The 22,739-nt window shown below is 36.2% G+C and overlaps 2 protein-coding genes across 2 annotated transcripts in view; both read right to left on the bottom strand.

The window, feature by feature from the left end:
- The window catches only part of LOC110376646 (protein CBFA2T3), a 56,498-nt gene extending 38,905 nt beyond the window's left edge, over positions 1-17,593 (bottom strand). The window contains exon 1 of the mRNA XM_064041509.1: positions 17,236-17,593. The gene's annotated coding sequence lies outside the window, so the exon portion shown is untranslated. The remainder of the gene's footprint in view (positions 1-17,235) is intronic.
- On the bottom strand, positions 6,088-7,102 carry LOC110376641 (uncharacterized). The gene is made up of 2 exons (XM_021335203.3): positions 6,732-7,102; positions 6,088-6,465 (listed from the first exon to the last, which is right to left on the bottom strand). Exons 1-2 carry the CDS (start codon positions 7,083-7,085, stop codon positions 6,088-6,090), a joined length of 732 nt encoding a protein of 243 aa, XP_021190878.3. The 5' UTR covers positions 7,086-7,102.
- Positions 17,594-22,739: the final 5,146 nt, after the last annotated feature.

Genomic DNA, 22,739 nt, shown 5'->3' with positions numbered 1-22,739 from the left:
TAGTTTGTAGTTTAGATGGGCTGTTGGTTACCTATTCCATTAGTAGGTATCTACTAAAATACTACATACTACTATTGTTTAAATAATGTTAGCTTTTCCTTAAGCAGTCAGACAGACAGTTTAGTATTACATAGCTGGTGACTGAGCAAGAGCGTTACATGAAAAGGAAAATTCGCAAAAAGTCTTCGATATATGTAATGAAAATTACAGCATTTTGATTCATTTGTTTTAATTTTATTTATTTCACACTAGTGGCCCACAGAACGACTTATGTTAAAGTCCACCATTTTGTTACAAAAAAGTGATAAATGAAGAATCGTTCACCAATTTCATGCAAAATTCACGTACATAGTAAACTATCTACTACATATGTATTTCTAACGAAGCTTATATAGGCATTTCGTTTGGATAGGTGTGATGAGACCGTTCTTGAGTTATAAAATTACAAAGAAAAGTGGCATTATTTTTTATATAAAGATACATACAGCAACTACGCTCACACCACGCACAAAACTCCACCACGCCATCCAGCATCACTCTACATCTGTGCAGGACGCCATGTGCTTCCGAGAGGCGTGTTATACGAGCTTTCATTTAGGAAAGCGTATAACATCGTGCGGATTAACGCTAATGCCAAGTTTTATGCGCGACTTTCAAAATATGTCGCTGCCCAATATAACATGTTGCTGGCTATTGAGGAAAACTTTTGGGTAATGAGTTTTCTTAAAGAAATTTTTTCTGGGACCAAAAGTCTTTGATTTTGTCATGAATCTTTGATACCCGTTTTTTTTAGTCTCAACATGCGGTTTCACAAGCTTTTCGAGGGAAATATTCGAGTGTTTCTGTGCTATGTATTTATCAGATATATTGGATAAAGGAATTTAAGCTGAAATATTTTTTTAAATGCTCTAGTTTATCTGAAACCTTTAAAATTCTGAACCACTAATTACTTCTACAATATCGAGTGAGAATCGGAACCAAGTTATTTTCAACGGTATTATTACAAAGCCATATTCTTGAGACACCCAACGACACCCACAGCATCCCAAAACCCTGAATCTCCAGTATTTTGTCCAGAACATACTCGTATCAAACGAATCAATTTAGGGGTCTTCAAATAAATAAACGGTTTGGCCCGCTGCGGTTGACAGCCCGTGAGGGCGGCACAGCTGTTGCCCCCTTTCCCCCGATCCCCCGACTCCCCCGGGGGAAAGGATTACAATTATCGATGTTACGGAAAAAATGGGGGCTTTTTTGATATTATGTATTTTATTTTTAATATCTTTTGTTTTAGTTGATTAGCTTGATGTGGGATTCGGTTGTGTTATCCAGTGATGCAGAGGGGGTTATGTTTTCTGTAGTTTAAAGGACTTGGTAGGTTCTGTTTTCTTTATAATAAGAAGGTGGTGTTGGTAGGATGTATGTATAGATACATAGTTACAAGAATAAGCTATTGTAGGTACTAATCACTAGAATTTCCCCGTGACTTTGTCTTCGTCCTGAACTACATCCTGCGCCCGGAAAAATTGCAATGGAACCACCGATAACCATGCTAATTTGTTTTCTCCATCGGTTCAGGAAATTTCAGTGTTAAGCGTTACAAATAAACGAACAAACTCACATGACTAAGGCTATAGTAACGATAGAAACTCAAGTTACACCTCGCATTAAAACTTTTTGCACCTACCACTAAACTGAAACATGAATTCAAATTGGTCAGTAACTTAGTTCTTATTAGCTATTGACGTTTGTAGAATCAAAGAAAAGCGGGATTTATTGCCCCTCGCCCGGGTGGTGTAGCAGCTGGGTGTGTTATTAAAATAACTTACTTATACAGTATAGTATATAGTATGGATATCGGAGTGCCATGATGAACTGAAATGAATAGACATTTTGGACATAGTTGTATTCAAAATGGTTTTTGTTTTTTTAAGAATTGATTGTGATTTTGAAAATAACACCCAAAACGATTGCACCTCCTTGTTTATTTTCAATGAAATACTAATAAATAAGTACTGCTGAATTTAAATGCTGCTGCGTTTAAGACTGGAAGCGTACACCTTAATGATGATGACAATTAAAAATGGCCATGTTTATGATCCTTGCATCCTTAGAAAGGCTTAAGTTTTCAGGCAATGATAAATCAAAGTAATGCATTTGTCAATGTTTCGTCAATTCTCTTGAGTATAATTAATATAAAGCTGAGGAGTATTTGCTTGAATACGCTAATCTCAGGAACTGATCGACCGATTTGCAAAAATCTTTTAGTTTCAGATAGCCCATTTATCTACCTACAAAGGCTTTTTACCCTTTTTCGTGAAGTCTTTTGACTTTTAAGTGTTAGTTCCACGGAATACAAATTGTAACATGTTTTAACAATCCTTACCCTAAACTCTTTTCAATTAGTATCGCATCTCAAGTGCCAATCCGTTTCGCATCACCGAATCTCCCAAGATATGAACTCGCGGCACGGCGGGTGTATGTAAAAGTTGAAGAGTGTGGCACCGGCTGCTCCTGACTGCGACAGCTGACGTCTACCTCCCCCCCCCCTACAGGGTCCCGCCTAATTTACTGCCGGCCCTATGTTTGATTAAGTACGACTGGAGATTTCAGGTGATTGGCTAGTTTTTTTTCGTGGTTGGTAGTGTCAATGAGATTTTTTAAACCTTTCGTGTGTTTTAGACGTGGACCCACGCGAGACACAATTAATATTCTATTGTTCTCTAATTAGCGGCATTGAAGAGGTTAATGGGAGTCGGCCGATCTGGTTAACGTGTTTTTTTTACTTTGGTTTAATTGAGGAATATTACTGAAATGTGCTGAAATTGAATTCATGATGAAGAGATTCAAGATGAGTTGAAATTACCTAAATTGGTAATTTGATGGCGAATTCTCGTGTACAAGATACATGAAATCGAAACTCTCATTATTTAACGCCTTTACCACATATTTAATCAACCTATTTTAGTACGTAAGTTATCAAAATGATTTTTCATAGAAAAACCACAAACCAAATCCTAGCTGACCTATTCCACCCCATATTTTTAGTTAGTTTTTTTTCATCCCAAAACAGAATGCAAACATTCCACCAGAACTTGCGAGCGGTGCGGTTGAGGGGTGAGGAGCGGGACGAGGGGGGGGGAGTAGCAGGAGTGAGGGGGGGGCGTAATCGAGCTGTCACCAACAGACCATCGGCTCAACACTTGGAGCGGCCTAAGCAAGGATTATAGTCTATACATCGTACCTGTTTGCTGTGTACCTCCTTGTGGTGCTGGCTGGTTGACTGATGTCTTTGAGTTGTTTGTTTTTTTTTGTAGTGACAGGCATGTGGTTTGCTTTTGTTTGGGTGTCCGATGTTTGAAAATTCATTGTTTTTTTTTACTGAATTTCTGGAAAATGTTGGTCATTATTTGGAGTGATTTCTTCGTAATCAATTGCCGTAGGTATGTTGTTAACAATACTGGGAATACTGGGTGTGCAAGTGCCTATTCAGTTGATTTCCCTTGAATTTTTACTTATACAAGAAACAATCTTAATCGCAAATTAAGTTCAAATAATAAATTCAACCACATTCTTGGTAGTAGTGTAAAGAGAAATTACCCCAATAAAGTCCAATTAAATAAGTTAGTATTATCAAAATATTCTAGCTCGAATTTATCCAGAATCTCACAAAACTAGATTAATTATCAAAGAAACTATTAAACAATAACTAAACGTTGATCCCGTTGCCATGGCAACGACTCCGAAGCGCGGGAAAACCTCCATCTGTCTGTTATTCTTCCATTTTCAAATCAACATCCACAGATATGCTAATTAGCGTAGAATAAAAATGATAATTTTGTAAAAGCATTTGATATCTGGTAACTATATAGGCTGTTGGAAATCTATGTACATATGTAAGTATCAACTGTACCTACATACTATTATATTGTAAAGCTGAAGCTTGTTTGTTTGTTCATACGCGCTATTCTCAAAACGATTAGAAAAAATATACTTACCTCATTTATCAACAAGGGTTATAATAGGCTACTTCTGATCTGACATAATATGCTGAAGCAATATAACTCAAATCAGATGCAGTAAAAGAAAACATTTTTAAAGCTGACAGTATTGGACCAAAGACAACGACAGAAACAGAGAAAACCTTAACAGCCTACAAAAAAAAACAATTAAAAACAAAAGCGATCCGCACAAAAATATCAACAGACACAAAGAAACTGAAATAAACCTACCAATTTTAAAGGTACGTTAAAAAACAGCTCGTAGCGAACAAAGAGCGCGTGCAAGCGACACCTACGACACAGTTTTTACTCATAATCGAGTATGTTAAGCGAATTCCCGCCATAATCGAGCTGTCAGCCGCAGCCGCGCGCGAAACTTTGATTAAAACCGAACCAATCAGCTAAACGGACGCCAGATAAACTCAGGTGTTTGTGATTTTGAATTTTGAAATTGGTTCGTTCGTTCGTTCTGTTTAAGTGGGGACCGTGTTTTGTTTTTTAGAGGACAAAGGCAATTGGACTTTTTGGTGCTCCTTGTCAGTTGTCAGGATTCCGAGAAAGATCCTGGTTCCCATTTTTTTCATTAAATAGAAAATTACATCGTTCATTGGAATTCTTGTGAGGTGAAGTTTCCCTAAGTTTTTTTTTTATTTCCTTTATGGCAATGGTATTGCATTCATCGCGCCGTCAGTTGTGGCAACTAAAGAGTATTTGCATCGCTTCATAGGGGTTGCATAACCTCGTATTAAATCGTAGAAGATGCATTTTTTACCTTTACTGTATTTGATACTTTTTAACCGACTTTCAAAAAGGGAGTTTTAAGTTCGACCTGTCCAGGTATGAACCGATTATTAATTCCTAATCCAAAAACTCAAACCTTATTTTGACCAATCCATACAACAAACAATCTTGTTTGTCAGTTGTGCAATTTTTCTCACCAGCGCGGAGACGTCCGCTCGTCAGGTGTGCCGCATGATTAATGTCAGCGAACGATTAATCGTGCCCCCCCTCTCCCCCCACTACGAGCCCGCTCCGTGAGGATTACTCTAGATATTGACAAACATGATTGTACCACTGTTTCACTGGTTCTAATTGGGTTAGTGACTGTATAGTGGTGGGTGCTGTTTATAACTCTTTCTTTATATCTTTGTCTAACATAGTCCTTAGTTTACTTTTATTTTCGTTTCTTCGGTCTCTACCATATTTTAAAATCATGCTAAAATTGCAAAATTATTGGAAATCCCATTTCTCGCCAAATCATATATCTTAACACTTATCTTTGTTTTTTTACACAATTTGCTTTGTTACATAATGTCTCCCTAACATAAGAACATTCAAAAGAGAAGCTCAGACATACCATAAGGGTTCTCTCCTCAGCTACTAATAGTCTGCAAACGAGGTAATTCGTAAGTATATACAACAAATCCGTACTCTAATTACGTCGATATACACATTGATAGTGTATTCGTCGGTTTTAACTACCAATGTCAAGTCAACTCAAAAAAACATACCACAAATCTTAACAAAGTTATCTACAACCTCTCCAAATGATACTCATAACCTCAGGTGCGACATGGCCCTACACATCAGATAGGGGTCCCGCATCGTGTCGAGGCGCAGATAAACCAAGCATGGGGGCTGCGGTTACACACTTTGTTACAATGTGTAGTGGGATTTTTGGGTTATTAGTACATTTTGTAGAGTCTAAATATGATGTTTGTGATTTGTGTAAAGCATACGATTGCTGGTTACATTCATAAAGGTGAGATTTCTACTAATAGTGCAGTTAGGATGCAACTGCATGTAAAATAATATGTATAGGTATGCTCGTATATTGTCAAAGAGAGTAAATAAAAGTTATCCTAAAGCGTTTTAAATTATTTATTTAACAATAGTTCGCATGGCTTATACTTAACTTAGGGCCACAACAAATTTTCAAAATTTACATCGTCACAAACAACACAGGTTTAAACCCTCCTGTTATCCGAAAATTGCAACTTTGAGCTGTAGAATAGAACAATCTCCCATTTGTGAGAAATCTTCAAGAACGTCATAAGTAGTAATCCAAATTATATTTATTCCATATTTATTCCATTTCAACTTTGACAGAATAATCAGCTACTGGCATAAATTCTTCCGTAGCATCGAGGAGTTGTTCACCAGACTTGGAAGGTGCACATTCTTGCTGAGCACCCTTATATTTCTGCCTAACAGCCTGCAACTGTATTCCCGCCAAAGTTTTCTGCAATTCCATTTTCGCAATAATTGACATTTCTTCTGTCATGGCGCGTAAACTTGACGCGATGTATTTACCGAAACTGTCAAATTCATCGTCCATGTTTGTTGTCTGTGGTTCATAGTGTTGTGTAGTCTGTGTTATGATTTTTGGAGCCTGTTCTAACGTTGGTAGTTTCGTTTCTGTGGATTTCTTTAATCGTTTGCTGCTTGTTTCTGGTTCTGATCCCTGAAATTAAGACAAGTTTATAAATACTTAAGAAATTGTGGAGACCCATAATTACAATATTAAATTATAACATATAATATTTATATTCTATCTGTAAAAGTGCAGGCGTAAATATGTTACTAAAATAACTTTAGCCACACATGGCTGGTTAAATCTAGCTATAACCGTTTAAACCTAGGTATAGCCGCACTTCGGGTTTAACTATAACATATACACACAAACATAAATTAGATACACAGTAAAAACATTAGCAATATTCAACTCACAGTTTCGGAACGCTCTCGATTACTCGGAATCGTTCGTAAAATTTCGTCGGCAATCGGAAACCAGGATACCTTCGGCGTATAAGTCGCCACTCCATCCTTCATACTGGCTTCAATCTTTCTGATCTCCTGGTAGTACGAGGTCCTCAAATTCTTTATCTTTTGCGGAACATCTCGGACTTTTAACTCGGGTATGTTTAATTTTTGTAAAATTTCTTTATAAGCGTTGTCTCTAGCCGTCCTGTTTTTGTATAATTCGTTAGTGATATCCCATAAACAGTCGTATTGTTTGTAAATGTTGACTAGTTGGTACATTTTAGCTTCGGTGAATCGCTCCATCATTTTTTCTTTCTTCATGACGCGGGTGGCGCGTGCGGGCGGTGGAAGGTGACTGGTTGGCGGCTGCGGGGAGACGCCTGCGGGGGCGGTAAGACAAGTCGGTCGATAACTTGTATGAGGTCGTTTGGAAACGACTCTTGCATGTGTAGTAGTGTTTTGCATGTGTGTGTGAAGTTGCGTGATAGCATGCAAGTCTAAATTGCTAACTATATTTAGATAGGTATGTTTAGTATACACTTATGTATGCAGGTATTTTAGATTTCGTGATGAATTTAATTCGTCACGATACTATATGAAGTTATCTAGATTTGTTGAACTATAAAATTATTATTTTTTACTAATATAAAATTATTATTTTTTACTGAGACGGCTTGATTACCTCCGTCTCAGCAAAAAACTATGTTAACTCGTTAAATCATTTTGATGCACCCAGTAGCCCCCAAAAGAAACAATTTCCTCATAACAAAAAAAAAATGCGCAAACATTATTGATTTTTTTAGAATCCATATCATATTATCTCACACTGATCTGACAAATACGGTTGCTGGGCTTATTAACTGCAGCCCAGCTAAAGAAAAAGCTAGTCTATAAATCAATGTTTAAAAATAATACAATATGATGACCCCACATCCCCCCATTCATCAGGACCACCACATACTCCAGCTTGAGCATCGAGGGTCACGCCTGCATCATCGTCAGCTATCTGCAAGTCCTCGCTGGTGACAGTTTATCGAGCAGCACTCGCAAGCAAACCTACTCAATGCGAGCCCGTATGCGGGCCCTCGCCTCGTAGCGACAGCAGACTTAAAGGTGGCAAGAATTTTATATTTTTTAAATAACAATGCATTTAAAAATATAGATTAGAAATATTGGATCGAAATTAATCTGACAATAATTATTCTATTTAAAATCCGAATGGTCTTCTCTTGGAATCCCTTCAATCGTTAACAAAGACCAGTCAAAAAAATGAGTTTATAGTTGTATGTTTGTAAACTTTTTATTTATTTATTTATATTTTTATTTATTATACCTAGCTAACTTTGAAAAAAAAATGATTCATGTAACCATTAGTTAAAAAAAAAAAAAAACAAGATAGGTAACACAATTAAAATTACACACATTTAAATACCATCAAAAAAAATTACAAAACCCATAATATAAACTTATTCAATTAAAATAACTTTAAAAGCTCATCTTTCATCATCATCCAATAATCTTTTCAAATATTAATACCGCTCTCAATTACTTTTATTGTTACACTTGCATATTGCGAAAAAGTTACACAAAAAATCTAAATCTTAAAAATGCGAGGCCTATTCGTTCCGTTGCTGTCGCTCCGGCCCGCATGGCGGTGATAGGCGCACAACTCGATCATGGGGGACAGTTTTATCTCGCGCCTGTATACTGTAATCTACATTTAATTGCTGTACATTTTGTCTACAAAGTACCATTGTTTATTACAAAGAAGTGTAGGTATTGATACTTGTTCGGAGAGGAAAAATGTGGGCTGGAGAATTTTTCATAGGGTTAATTATTTACATTTAATCTGAAAATTGCATACAAATCATGATCCATGACTCTGCCGACACATAACATAGATCAATCATATTAATTTAGTAGGGACACGAAATAAATACTTACCTGTTATGCAACATTTACCTTAAATGACGAAGAAGTGCTTTTTACATGAATTGAGAAATATATTTATTTGCTTTAGATCGAGCAGAAACGATAGTAAACTAGGAAGGAAGTGTAGTTGTTTGTCTTATTATCTCTACAATGATAAAAAAGTTAACAAGCGCACGAGACATAGAGCCAACTTTGATAATGGCACCTGCACCATTCTCTATCACCAACCAACCTCATTCATAACCTCCCATAGACAAACTACAAACAAGCAGGTAACACAAACTCATTGGAACACCTGGTTCTTTATTTAAAAAGCGTTTGTGGCGCGAAAGAGATGCATTTAGCTTCAGCGGCTGCGCGCAGCTGTGCTCTTAACGTTATTTATACAATGGCGGATTGCTGGCTGTTGCCGCCACGAGCAAGCCTAATGGATTATGACGAAGATATAATATGGTCTAGGTGGGCTTGGGACTTTAGGTGATGATGGATTGATTTATTTGACGCAAGAAATGTAAACTTCCACTTAGAATGCATGTTATATCAAACGAAGATATTACATATCATAAGTATATTCTTATTGATCTGAAAGTTAGAGCAAAGTCATTAACAACATTACATCTTAGTATCGACTGGAGATTACCAAACAATATAAGCCCACGTTGGGCGCCAACGACAAGAAAGTAACCATTTTAAAACTAAAAACGTCGTACCACAAAATCTTTTAAACGTTTGTTGAACACTTTAGCATCAAATTGACTCACACTTACATTACATACAAGTATGAGCAGCTCTCTCGTATCTCTGTCAAGGCTCGATTGGTTAAATTCACTAAAATCGTTTAGAATGCACTATTATAGGTATTATATTCTATACTAGATTCTTAAGACGAACTTCTAGCTAGAACGTTCTCCCTTGGTAGGTGTATCACAGCATCATTAGCTGGTCGCATCATGGCGGCGTAACGGTGCGATTAGGAGCACAGCTGAGCCACCACCTGGGGCACTAATTACACCATGATTTAAACGTTTACTGAGACGCATTTACCCTTTACTAAGTAGGTACTGAAATGATGAGGAAGCTACGAAAGGTAGGAAAACCAGTAGAGGTTATCCTACGTAATTCTTAAGGACGCTTGCTTGAAAGTAAACAATTCTTAGTGAGGTATGTGTAGCATTTTAATAAGTGTTCATAACATCTCTATATTTGATCAAAAGTGTAATAATAACAAGAACGGATTAGGGATTGAAAACGAAACTTATTTGTAATATTGACTAAGTAATGCTTCATTACTTGATGATTGGTGAACATCTGTAATATTAGTTGTAATACCTTATATTGAAACGTAAGTATAACCTTCTACTAGACAAGCTTGAGCCGTCACCATCAGTTGAAACATTCATAAAAAAGACCCTAATAAACGCCACAAATCAACTCAATCTTCCCCTTGACTTTGATAAATATATGAAAACAAAGCAAAGTAACAAAAGCGTCATGGCGTCACTTGGTGCGCCGGCGCCGACATCGCACGCGCCGATTGTTTGTACAGATGTCAAGTTATTGCCAAAAACAATAACTCAGACCGTCCAATGTCGGCTTGGATATATGTATTTTTTGTGATCATTCATCAAGGCAAATCACAGTACAAAATTATTCGGTATTATCCAAAGTTGGCTAATAATAACGTCATGTGGACAAAATATTAAATGGGTTGATAGAACCATACCTGATGATATGGAACTTCCAAAGAAACATAATCTACAGTGGCACGTAACGTTTATCTTACTGATTCTTTTGACGAATCACTATTATGTATAGATTTAAGCTGTAAGAATGAAAGTTGAGGCAAATATTACCGAATAGACGAATAAACAGCTAGCTTCTATCTATCCATTTGTCGTGACCAGTTTACAAATACACTCTACCAAATGTTCGCAGGCCTTTTGAAAGTATGACAAAATTCTTTAAAACAACCTTCCTTCCTTTCCTTACTGACACTATCACAACTCCATTTTACTCATAAAACATAACTAAAACTACAATTCAAGACTCCATAGACCACAAGTCCGGGGCCCAGTTCGGGCGCCACATCGCACGCGCCGCGCGTTGACACAGGTGCGCCGGCGCCAAAAACAATGTAACCCAACGCCTCGTGACGTCACTCAGTTGGTACTCAACAACACTGTTGCTGGGTCCTTTGTGAGTTATTTGTGGATCCTCGTAGCATGATGTGGTAGAATATTTTGATATTTTTAACAAGTTCTTTTTTGTCGGCTAACGGAAAAAAATTGAAGGAATTATTACCAAAATTGCAGGTCGCCTCCAAACAGGTATCTGTGAAGATCTAAGGGGGAGGCCTATGTTCAGCAGTGGACGTCCTATGACTGAGATGATGATGATGATTACCTAAATTAGCTGCTTTACGTTATCAATAGAAAATTATTGTGACTCATCATCTTGATCATGACATGTGTCAACCACTAAAGGAACTTCAGCATAAATCTGTTTCAATGTTTTCAGGCAAATCATAATCATAATTTCAATAAAGAGCTTTTCATTCAACTGTATCAGGTATTTCACGCCCTCTTTCTCTACCTTTTTGGGCCCATAATAAATAACACACTAGAAGGACAATAAAGAAGATAATATTAAATGATCAGTAGGGACAATTCAATAGACCTATATCAGTATAATTGAAGTGAAAAAATACGATCGCTATAAGTTTGTAGGAAAAAATCTAATAACTCGACAGTCTATTCACGAAACCTAACCCTTTATGTTATTGAGGATTTTTATAGTCCGACACGATCACGACACGACACTGAGAAATTGAGAATACAATAATAGATAATCGATACCTTCAATAGGTTTTTTAATGGTCGGTTTTGGAGATCTTTTTACATAACTTTTCATACCTACCTGGATAAGGATAAAGATAACTTTCTCCGGGGTTCCTGCTGTTTATTACCTCTAAATCTGTTCTGCCGCATTTTCCATAATTGTTAAAAATGCTAATATTGACTTACTTCTTATGTTTTGACGTTTCCTCCCTATCGCGGTCGACTAGGAGCGTTTCTTAGAGTATGGCTGGGCTGGCAGCATTGCCATGTGGAATTGCAATACTTATCCTTTAAAAGCATTTACGATTACAGAAAGGCTAATCTCACAGACTTTTGCTCAGTTACAGTTCTTTTTCTTTCACAAGATTTTGGAACACTACACTCCATAACCCAAGACCTACATTACTCCGTACTCACCTCCGATCGATCACGCCCCGTCCCCATATCGTGGCCACTAAAAGCTCCAAGGAACCCTCCGTTATTGGAATTTCCCTGTAACAATTTATACGTAAAGCGAGCGCACCTGCGTCCACAGATGCTGCCTTATTGTTGACACAGATGCGCTCTGCTGGATGTGCTAGCTTTACAACTTTTAGTGCTGAGCTACTGAAGCTCTTTTGTTTTTTTGAGGGAGTAAGTTGGAGTGTGTCTCTTCTTGATGTGGTTAGTTTTTAGTTCGATGGCATTAAGGTCTTAATATTTGATGATCGATGATGTCTAGAATTATGTTTCTACAGAAAACTGTTGAACAGATTCAGATGAAGAGTATTAAAAAATGGCAAATTATTATACCATGGTTATAAGTTTTTCTGTGTTCTCTCCTACTTGCTTTTTACCTATTATTCTTGTTATAGGTAGTTGTTTTAGTTTGTACTCTAATTTTGTTTACGTGTCATACCGGCGTGCATAAATGTATTTTCTTTCTTTCTATAAGACCGCATACAGTTACAAGCTTTTTCGGGAAACCTAAAAAAATAATGAAAAATGTTTTCATGGTCGAAGGCGTCCTAAAATGCTAGTTTGTGAAAAACCATACCTGCGAAAGTGCTTTCAAATAACTGCTTTAACCATAAAACTGAATAGATTTACCACTATAACCGGCATCGTGCGGGTCACGCATTGAAACAATATTTCATTCCACTGAATTACGTCACAACTTGCTATCCTATCAATAGCACCGGTTGCCATGGTTACCACCTCACCATGTGAAAGAAATTGTGCAGAAGTCGCAGTTTTCATATCGATTTAGTACTTAACTACTTAGTTTCGAAGCTTATTCAATTTCAGCAAACATACAAACCATCAAGTATTTACTCTTTATAACTATTAGTAGCATTTCCCTGCAGTTCCATGCACGTCCAGAACGAAATATATATCCCACAGCCAGATAAAAGCAGTCTATGTCCTTTTCAGGCTTTAGAACATCTGTATACCTTTTATTTACCTAAATCCTTTCAGTAGTTATATCACAGATTACTTAATAGTTACTTCGGTTGTATTGTTAAAGCGCTACAGTAAGACCAGAGATAGAGTGAGATAATTTTGTACAGAATTCATAAATTCACAAACAAAGACAATACGAGATCTTCTGTCTCCCCTGTAACATGACAAACACACACACTCACACACAGCTCATAGTAGAATTTGCGTCAGTTTTAGCGCGGGAACATCCCCAGCTGATGTGATGTTTATCTACCAATGCCGGCACACTGAATTAATACCTAAGCCCGAATTGTGCCGAAAAACTCTCCAGCCCCGGCGAAAACTGCACCGAAATACACTTAGCAGTTTAGGAGATTAGACCCCACTTATACACGGACTGTTTGCTCAACTTTTGGGATTTGGGTGTTTGCTAGTTTTGTATTTGTGGTCAGGAGTAGATGGAATACAGATACAGATACCTATCATCTAGCCTTTTGATAACTATGTTGGCTTTGAGTCTAACCATGTATAGCCGAGTACCGGTGTTTTACATGGAGCGAATCTTCAACCCAATTACTCAGGTAAACCAATACCCCTTGGTAAGACTGGTTGTCCGACTTTCTGGCTGGCAGACTATCAGTAACAACAGCCAAAGATGTGCCTTCTAAAACACGGTGTCCTAAAGGGTTTCTCCGTAGCTATGTCATAGATGTCATAGATGGTCATCTATTCACGTACCGACCGCGGTAAGCAGAGCTTAGATTATGTGAACTGATACTTAGACACGAGTCGAGTTTTGTATTGCTTATATGTATAAGGTTTTATTGATGATTTATTGATGTTATGCTAGATATATTCCGGTCCGTTTGGGGTGCATTAAATGCACTTGTGCGCGGTGACTCTTAAATATGTAAGTATCTAGTAGAGAGGTATCTACTAGCTTTTATGAAAAGGCATTCGTTCGAGCCATTTCCGAAAACACGATATGGGAAATCATAGTGATTTTCAGTATGAAACATAAACGGGGTGAGTTTACGTTTTTTTCTGATTACATAAAGCTTTTTATTTGATGTAATTTTCTTGTCGTTTCTAGAACAATTTTCATTGCTTTGCAATAATATACCTAAGTAAGTAGGCGCAGCGATACTCAGCTAAAAAATCCCAGTTTCAAACAAAATCCAAACACCCGCAGTTTCCAATTCACACTTTACAATAACTAGCAATAGCCCCGATACAGCTTGATTTACGAGTGAACAAAGTTAATTGAATAAATACGGGGCAGACATGCGGGCCTAAGGTGACCGAATGGGGCCGCCATTGAAGTGGTGTACGTCATACGGGTGGGATTGTATGAAGATGCACTTTGTATGATGGTCGGGGACAGATCTTGGAAAGGTGAAAAGATAGTTTGTTAATCATCATCTGCCTGGATTTTTTCCTATTATGTTGGAGTCGACTTCCAGTCTAACCGAATGCAGTCAGGTATCAGTGTTTTACATAGAGTGACTGCCGACTGCTGGAGGCCTGTTTGTAAGACAATCATATTTGTTTATCAATCAGTCATGTGTGTTCATGAGAGCATTTTGTTTAAGTATTTAGTGCGTTAAATTAATTGTAGGTTTAAATAATTATTGTAACAGTTAGCGGTTAGAAGCTACCGAATAGATTTGCGTTACAGTAGGCGAATGTACTGCATTTTGTTTTCAAAAGCATTTCCACAAGACCACGGTAGCAAAAAACTCAAAATGTAAAAAAAGCTCGCAGCCATGTGTTTATTCCATTAATTTAATGCCTACCTTCAAAGAATATTAATTAGAGTACACGCTTAGTGAGAAAATACAATTTCTTTAACGCTTTTCCTACGCGAAAAGCGAAATTTGGTCTTTTGAGTCGAAAAATATGAAACTTAAAAGCGAATATCTTTGGAAAATATAACCTTCATTACGTTAAATGGTAACATTTTCTTTAGTAAAGTTGCCATAGAGAAAATTATGTTTTTTTTTTTAACAGGAAGTAAGGGAGCTTGCGCGTGGCGTTAAGTAAACTTTGTGCCTATAAATAAACTTCTTGTTTACTTTGAGATATTAATAGACGGGAATTGGATGCAGTTCATTACCAAATATTTTTGAGGAATGTGGATGTGGTTAAGACGAGTTTTAGTTTGTAATTTCGGTTCTTTTCATTGGAAAGATAGATTTTCATCTCTTGTGGTTTGATATTCTATTCACTAGTGTTTAACTATAACTTAACATCGCCTAATACATTTTTTTTTCACAAACCTAAGCTGAAAAGAAATACTACGAATAGAAAAACGAAATCTTTTAAAGTCTTTTAAATATAAGCTTTTCACATACATATTTTTTTGTGATAACACAAGAGTAACCATTCAGATACATACACACAGAAGATACTGTATTTTTTACATAGGATTTTCATTCTTTAGGCAAAAAGCTACTGAAGTCAAAACTGAGAAAGATCTTTTATTTCAGTTTATTAAAGACCCTAAAACCTTTAAAAAATACTAACAACCACCACAAAAAGGAAACATACAATTTTTCTTTATCGAAACGTGGTTCGCATATGGCACGAACCTTGGAGCCAGGCTTAATGATCGCCATATTGGAGTCACCAGCTGATGCAGACACAGGTGGAGCTTTATGAAAACTAAAAACCTTAACATTGCTAATTACATATTATTTCACAAACCTAAACTGAAAAGAAATACTACGAATAGAAAGACGAAGCCAGTTAGCTTTCAATACACATTTTTTTGACAAGACAAGAGTAACCATCACATAGACACAAGAGAAACCGTATTTTTTACATAGGATTTTCATTCTGTAGGAAATCAGCTACTGAAATCAAAACCCTGAAGATCTTTCACTTCAGTTTATTAAAGATTTACAATTTTTCTTTATCGAAACGTGGTTCGCATATGGCACGAACCCTGGAGCCAGGCTTAATGATCGCCATATTGGTGTCACCAGCTGATGCAGACACAGGTGGAGCTTTATGAAAACTAATAACGTTTTATTTATTCCCCTACGACGTGAGCTAAGAGTAATGGCTACTTTTATGTGCACTGTTGCTTGTGTGATCGGATTGAGTTGGGTTTGTGGTCCTTTTGGATTGGAGGACCAGTTTCGTTTTGGATAGAAGGATCAGTTTTCTTTTGGTTAGATGGACCAGTCTTCTTTTGGATAGAAGGATCAGTTTTCTTTTAGATAGAAGGATCAGTTTTCTTTTGGATAGAAGGACCAGTTTAGAATTTGATTCTTAGATTGTTAGATGTTGGTGAAGAATATTTGTTGCTGTTATGGCCGTTTATAATTATATGGATGTGTTGTTTGGCTTGCTAGGGATAGGAAATTAACATAACTTATGGGACTAGAGACAAAATTATATTATCTAGTAAGCAAATCAAGAAATGGATAGATAATTGTTGCGGTGGTTAGTGGATCTGACTAGCCTTTTTCTAATAAGCCAGAATGTTAATACAACTTATGTGACTTGAAGAAAATGTGTACCTTACGGAATATATGAAATGTTAAGGTATTTAAATAAAAACGCGTATAAGACAAGGCTAAGGAGCTTTTAATGTTAGCAAAACGTTTCAAACATTAATCGTGACAAGACGACTGATGGCCTATCTTTTAGGGCTTTCTATTTTTTCTCTATTTTTGTGTTTTTGCTCGAGTTTCGAAGGCCTTCTTTATTCTTATTTACTCTATAATTGATCTGTAAGTTTATGTATTAAAAAATCAGGCCATAACTGAAAATTGCAATAGGTAATTTTCAGTTAAATTTTTAAATATTCTTAGTCCAAGGAGTTTTGAAAATTGATTAAGGAAAGCAGTGTAATATTATTTACTACGAAATGATCTAGAACTAGAGTAGGGTTACCTACAAACAGTTAACTAAATATCTATTCTCTAATTTCAAATTCATAACAAACGTGTTGCTTAATACATAGATTAGATACTTAAGCATAATGTTATACTTGACAAACGTTTCTTATACAATCATCATATTAGAATTTAGTGTTTGAAGTAAGACGCCAAGCTTTTAGGGCTTCAGAATATTCGTGTTTTGCAATGATACCTAAATAAATGTTCATTAATTTAAATACCGGATAACATCATACATACGGATAACGTCTTCTAGTTATATTATACGTTTCCTAAAGTAGTAAATATAAATATAAAAGTTTACAAGAAATATTGTAAGGTTTAAGAATAATTTATAACTAACAGCATAATAAATTAAATTTCATCGCTCACCTCAACCTTTTTGACAGATGACAGCAAACAGCTTTCCCCCGTTTTTTATTGCAATCTGCCACAGTTACACGCACTATTGTAATAAATCACTTTTCAAAAACCCAAATGTTCACGTTAATAAACAAGAAAATCAACTGGCTAAATAATTTTAAAATATTAATAAGATAGGATTTATAACTTTGATATTTTTTTGGTAATTTTTCTCGTCGCGATGTCCGTTCGGTATTCGCGCGGGAATCACGCGTGCGTTCCGTTTCGCGTCTGCTTAAGCACTGAGGGCGGGAACGCCTGCGTCTAAGCGCCATTCGTTCGGAAAATGCTTTTTTTTTCAAGTGTTCAGCTGTTGGGCGGCAAACGTTCTGCGTCTGTTTTCCACATTCAAATTGGGTATTGCTAATTCGCTCGGCGTTTGGTTGTTGCGTTTTTTTTTAATTTTATTTATATTAAAATTTGTATTAAATGCTGTTTTGTAGTATTGAATGATTGAATGTTGTATTCATTAAATCAGTGTTATGATATGTTTTAGCAGAAAATTTTGTTTTTTTCGTCTCTAATAGCTTCCGAGTTGCTATTGATAGTCTTGCCTCCCAAAGGTTTTGTACATTGCAAAGATAGCTACGTTTTTTATGTTACAAATACCATAGACCAAAAAAAACAAAATCAATGTAATCCTAATCTACAAAATCCATACTAATAATAAGTTAAGAGGTAATTTTTAGTGTCAGCCGTATAGTTGGCACAGGTGCAAAGTAGCCGAACGAACAGTTAACAGCTTCGGTTGTGCCTAACTCTCAGTTTATGTGCTCAGCTCGATCGCTTGCGTTTTATGGGCGCCTGGTAGCTTGGGACGCTGTGCTGAAAACTTTACACTTACTTCATTATTTATTGTTTCATTTAATAATGATATTATTATTAGGCTTTGACTAAATACTTATGTACGTAGTTAATAGAGCACATCCCATTCGTTTCCGTTTAACATAATTATATTTACATTGCTTTGACTTCTGTGACTGTGAAGAGTTGGTACAGATTAGTGAAACAAAAGCTTTTTTTGATCAACAAATATTATTGATAGAATTATAGAAGTCTCATGTAGAGCTTAAATTATAAGATAAGAGATAATATCTCACTTGCATTGCATCCCCTGAAAAATAAGACTTATAATGTATGAAAACATGGATCATGTAACGAAACATGGGCAATCCTTTGAACAAACGTGTCCCAATTTCATATTTCTGAAACACATTCCACGGATTCTAGAAAGAATTCTCAAACTTTTCAAACAATTTTAATTGAACAGTTTGTCTTAAAATCTTCTTCGAGCCCCACAATGTCTTAACCTCATCTGCATAACAATAGGCATAGACAACAGACAGCGTAGTTACCGAACACCTGTCCCGTCGCAAATCGAACGTTAATTCAAATTTCGAACAATATTTGTTCAGTTGTTCAACGGCCGCGGCCGAGAGCGCACGTGCCTGGCGATACCTCTGCTGTTTTAACAGTTGGCAACAAGAATTACGTGATATATGACATTATTACATTCATGAGGTCTGTTTTTGGATTTCTTGTGTAATTTGTCTGGTAGTTAGAACGAGACATACACCTATTTAGGCAATTGTTCTTCAAAGCAAGTATTATAAGTCAATACATTAGGTTCTTCATGAAATATTTCAATTGGTATTGATAAATCATTTTGAAAAAAGGTTTTTAAAATAAATGAAACTAAAGTACCATCATTTGTTTATCGTTTGAAAACTGAAGGTTGTTTTTTTAAGTAGGTATACCTCGAAGGGTGATTGGTTTCCCCCCTCGCCCACCTGATAGAAATCAGGCATATTCTTCATAAATAATTAATTCTATAAACATTGTTTACGATTGCCCACGACTCTTACCTTTTTTATGTAGGCGTCAATTATTCCGAAGCGTATAATTTTTCGGCGATAATCATGTAGATTTAAGCTTTAATATTTATAATCAAGAGTATTCAGGCTTCGTAATTTTGTTTTCAGGATTTTTTCATTAATTTTCTACAAGTTTACTTAAGGAGGAAAGCAGCTACTCCAAGCTGGGCATCCAACTTGTGTCTACAGCCTGGAGCATCATAGTACCAGTACATAAGTCCACATCAGAGGCCGTCGTGTGAACTTGTGAAAACTCTAGCACTAGGGCTTATCGATTAAACCTGCATCATCACAACGGCATGCTAAAAGATGTTCCAAGCTATCTCGAATCAAGACCGTTCATCCAACCTGCAGAAGCTGAAACATAACTGTAGTTATAAAAGAGGTTTCTTTATATCATTGAAACTACAACTTTATTTCACCGTTTACCTAATTTCAGTAAACATCAAAAGCACTATTTTCGCATCTAAATTTTTCTCTCTGAAATCAAGTTGGAAATCAGCAGCTCTGGCCAATAAAACACCAATGTCGTGTAATTAAAACGCCATCAAGCGAACACACGCGCCAGCCGGCTCCTACGTGACGTCACGGCGGCCATTTGCATTTTTTTTACCGCCAACCGCGAGTTTGTGGTACGTTAGTGTTAAGCGCTATGTTACATACGAATTGTATTATTCAAATACTGTTGTGATTATGATAATTATAAGTTTAAAGGATTAAATTATTTGTTAATTATGTTAGGTTTTATCTGCTCTCATTGGTTAGGAAGAACTACTACTTTTCATTTGTGCTTTATTCTGCTAAGTAGAGTAAAAAGTCATGGCGTCGGAGCACGTAGCGGTTTGTAAAGATTTTGTAATCCCTGTTAATTCCATTGAATGAGTTTGGATATACTTATTAGACTTTCGTGTGAGAACAGAATAGGCAAATGATTTAAATAAAACAATTATCAGGTATTCTATCAACTTTACTTTAAAACACATTAGTTTCAGAGCTTGTGTGAGATGATAGGTACGCAAAAGTTTGTATCTCAACTTGATTTCTATGTTGTCAAGTCCCATGTTATAGAGATTCTTTCTAAGCATTTATAAAAGTTGATAATTGGAAGATAATAAGACAACATTGGCATTGAAAATCAATTCGTTTGCGATTTTATCGGATTTCATGAAATCCTTTATAAGTACATTATGTACTTAGACGTAAGCAGAAAGTATTAGTAGTTAGTTATATGAAATAAGTAGGTATATATTAGATTTATTTATACACATATTGTCCATTCATTCATCATTATATTTTCCAATATTTTCGTTAAGACATAGACTTTCACGCACCGACCGCGGAAACCCGATCATGATCGATAGACCCATTCGGTTGTTGTTTAGCCACGAACTACACAAAGCACTAAAACATATAATTGTTTAAGAATTAATTGAAACTATAAGCGTAAAATTGAAATCATAAACCTGGTAGGCAAAAGCAAAAGGCATTTTCAGAAAATATGATTTGAAATTGAGAATAAACAAAATGGTAAGACATTATTTTTGATTTTGTTGCTACGATTATGTACTTTGAATATACGGGATATTTATTCGGGATTTAAATCAAACTAATCCGCCTTGAGCAAGCATATTGAAATCGCTCACTCCTTCTCCTGTTGAAATGAGAAGAGGCATTTGCAATGCACAATAAAAATAACGTTGAAGATTTAATAAAATGATTACTTTTCAAGGCTTAATTTAATGTTGATCTGATCTATGTTAAAGTGTACGTTTATTAAGTTTAGATTGTTAGCTGATACCAAACCACTCAGCAATGAATAACCAAACAAACTTTTTTTTACGACGTCAAAAATCATCAAATGATTCCTCCCCTTCCGCTGTGGGTTAGCAGCGGTGAGGGAGTGTCAGACTCTTACTGACTAAAAACCGTCGTGTTCCATCGTAGGCCTTTTATGTACCAGTGCAGGTAACTCTTTCAAACAATCCCGCACCCCGGCAGACCTTGGCCCTGCTGGGCCTCGCTGATAACAAAACAGCTGCACTCTAAATTCTAACCCAATTGCTTCCAGATCTGGCAACTCCTCAGCATTTGTCTACTATGTTCAGCATCAGTAGCCGAGAACTACTTGCAGGCAGACCTCAGCTTCACAGATACCAACAGCAGGTTTGACCTGACCGAAATGATGGGTGCTGTAGACAGGTCCTTCAGACACAGGACCCCACTAGTAGACGACAATGATTCCTTCAGACGTCAAGGAGTTAAAGTACCCTTAACTAGAAGAGCTGATGATGATGGTGATTTTGCTTACCATGATAGAATGGACAGCAAAGAAGGTGGGACCATGTCTGATTTTGAAGAGAATTTGAAGCATTTCCAGCGTATTAAAGGTCCGAGTAGAAGACTCGATGATGACGATTCAGAGCAAAGGGTTAGAAGTGCAGATGATAGTGAAGTTCTAATGAATCATGTTCTGCCTTTTATATTTAAAGTTGACGGGTATTTGAGACCTCCATTGTAAATGTTCTATGTTTAAAATAAAATTATGACTTATCACTTTATTTTCCTGAGGTTGGTTTTTGATCTTCTGGGCTAAAGGAAAATCAAACTTGTACCAATAATATAATAAATTAATCAAAAAGCAAGGAAAGGTACTTGGCCGCCATACTGCATCTAATAAGTATGTTTTAGATCTTACTTAATCATACTGTGTTGATGCTGCCGATATTGGAATTGTATTTAGACCTTAATTCATTCGTTTCTCTACAAAAGACAATAAATACAATTTAACGGTTCATTGAACGCAGCTTTTGCATTAAGTTAAGCCTTAAGTTTTTTTGGCATGTTGTAATTGTGTATGACACCATTCTTTAAAACGAAATATTATTCGTTTAGGTAATTATCAACGATTATATGTATTATCAACGATTTATTTATGTACCATGCTTTAAATCATTTAAAAAGGAGATCCAATAAGCAGCAGATTTTTTAAAAAATATAGCATAATTTTCATACTTTTTGAAATAAAAAAAAACAACATTCAGAATCGGTTAACTGTTGATTTTTATTAAATTAATGAACATCCATAAAATAATTAAGTATTTGGGACGAATACGGAACCTCCTCTTTTTTGGGAGTAGGTTAAAAATAAGTAGGTAAACATATAAAATACATGACATCCCCACGTGTCTTTCAAGATACCTATGACATCAATATAATAGAAAGCTGATCAGATATGAAAGGATAACTAATTAACTTCAAAACTCATCACAATACGTCGTGACAGGAGATGTCTAAATTACCAATCTCACGGCAAATTATACACAGATAGTTTCGCCTTTAAAACTAGTTTGTCAATCACGCACGCTTCCTTATAACCAAAAGTTTTGATCAAGTTATCTGACTTTGAGAAGAACAGTATGGTACCGAGCGCACTGTGAGTAATGGCGTCTATAATCTCATATTTTCTCCTCCTTGGACTGATATGCTGTATAAGTGGAAAGCCGACGCCTGAAGGTTCGTATGCATTCGAGAACCTGTTGAAGCTACTGACCAATCAGAAAGGGGAATACGATATAGCGCTAACTCATCATGAGGACGGAC

The sequence above is a fragment of the Helicoverpa armigera genome, chromosome 25 (assembly GCF_030705265.1).
Source record: "Helicoverpa armigera isolate CAAS_96S chromosome 25, ASM3070526v1, whole genome shotgun sequence".
Lineage (NCBI taxonomy): Eukaryota > Metazoa > Arthropoda > Insecta > Lepidoptera > Noctuidae > Helicoverpa > Helicoverpa armigera.
The sequence above is the reverse complement of the archived record's forward strand: the minus strand, read 5'-3'. Positions and strand labels throughout refer to the sequence as shown.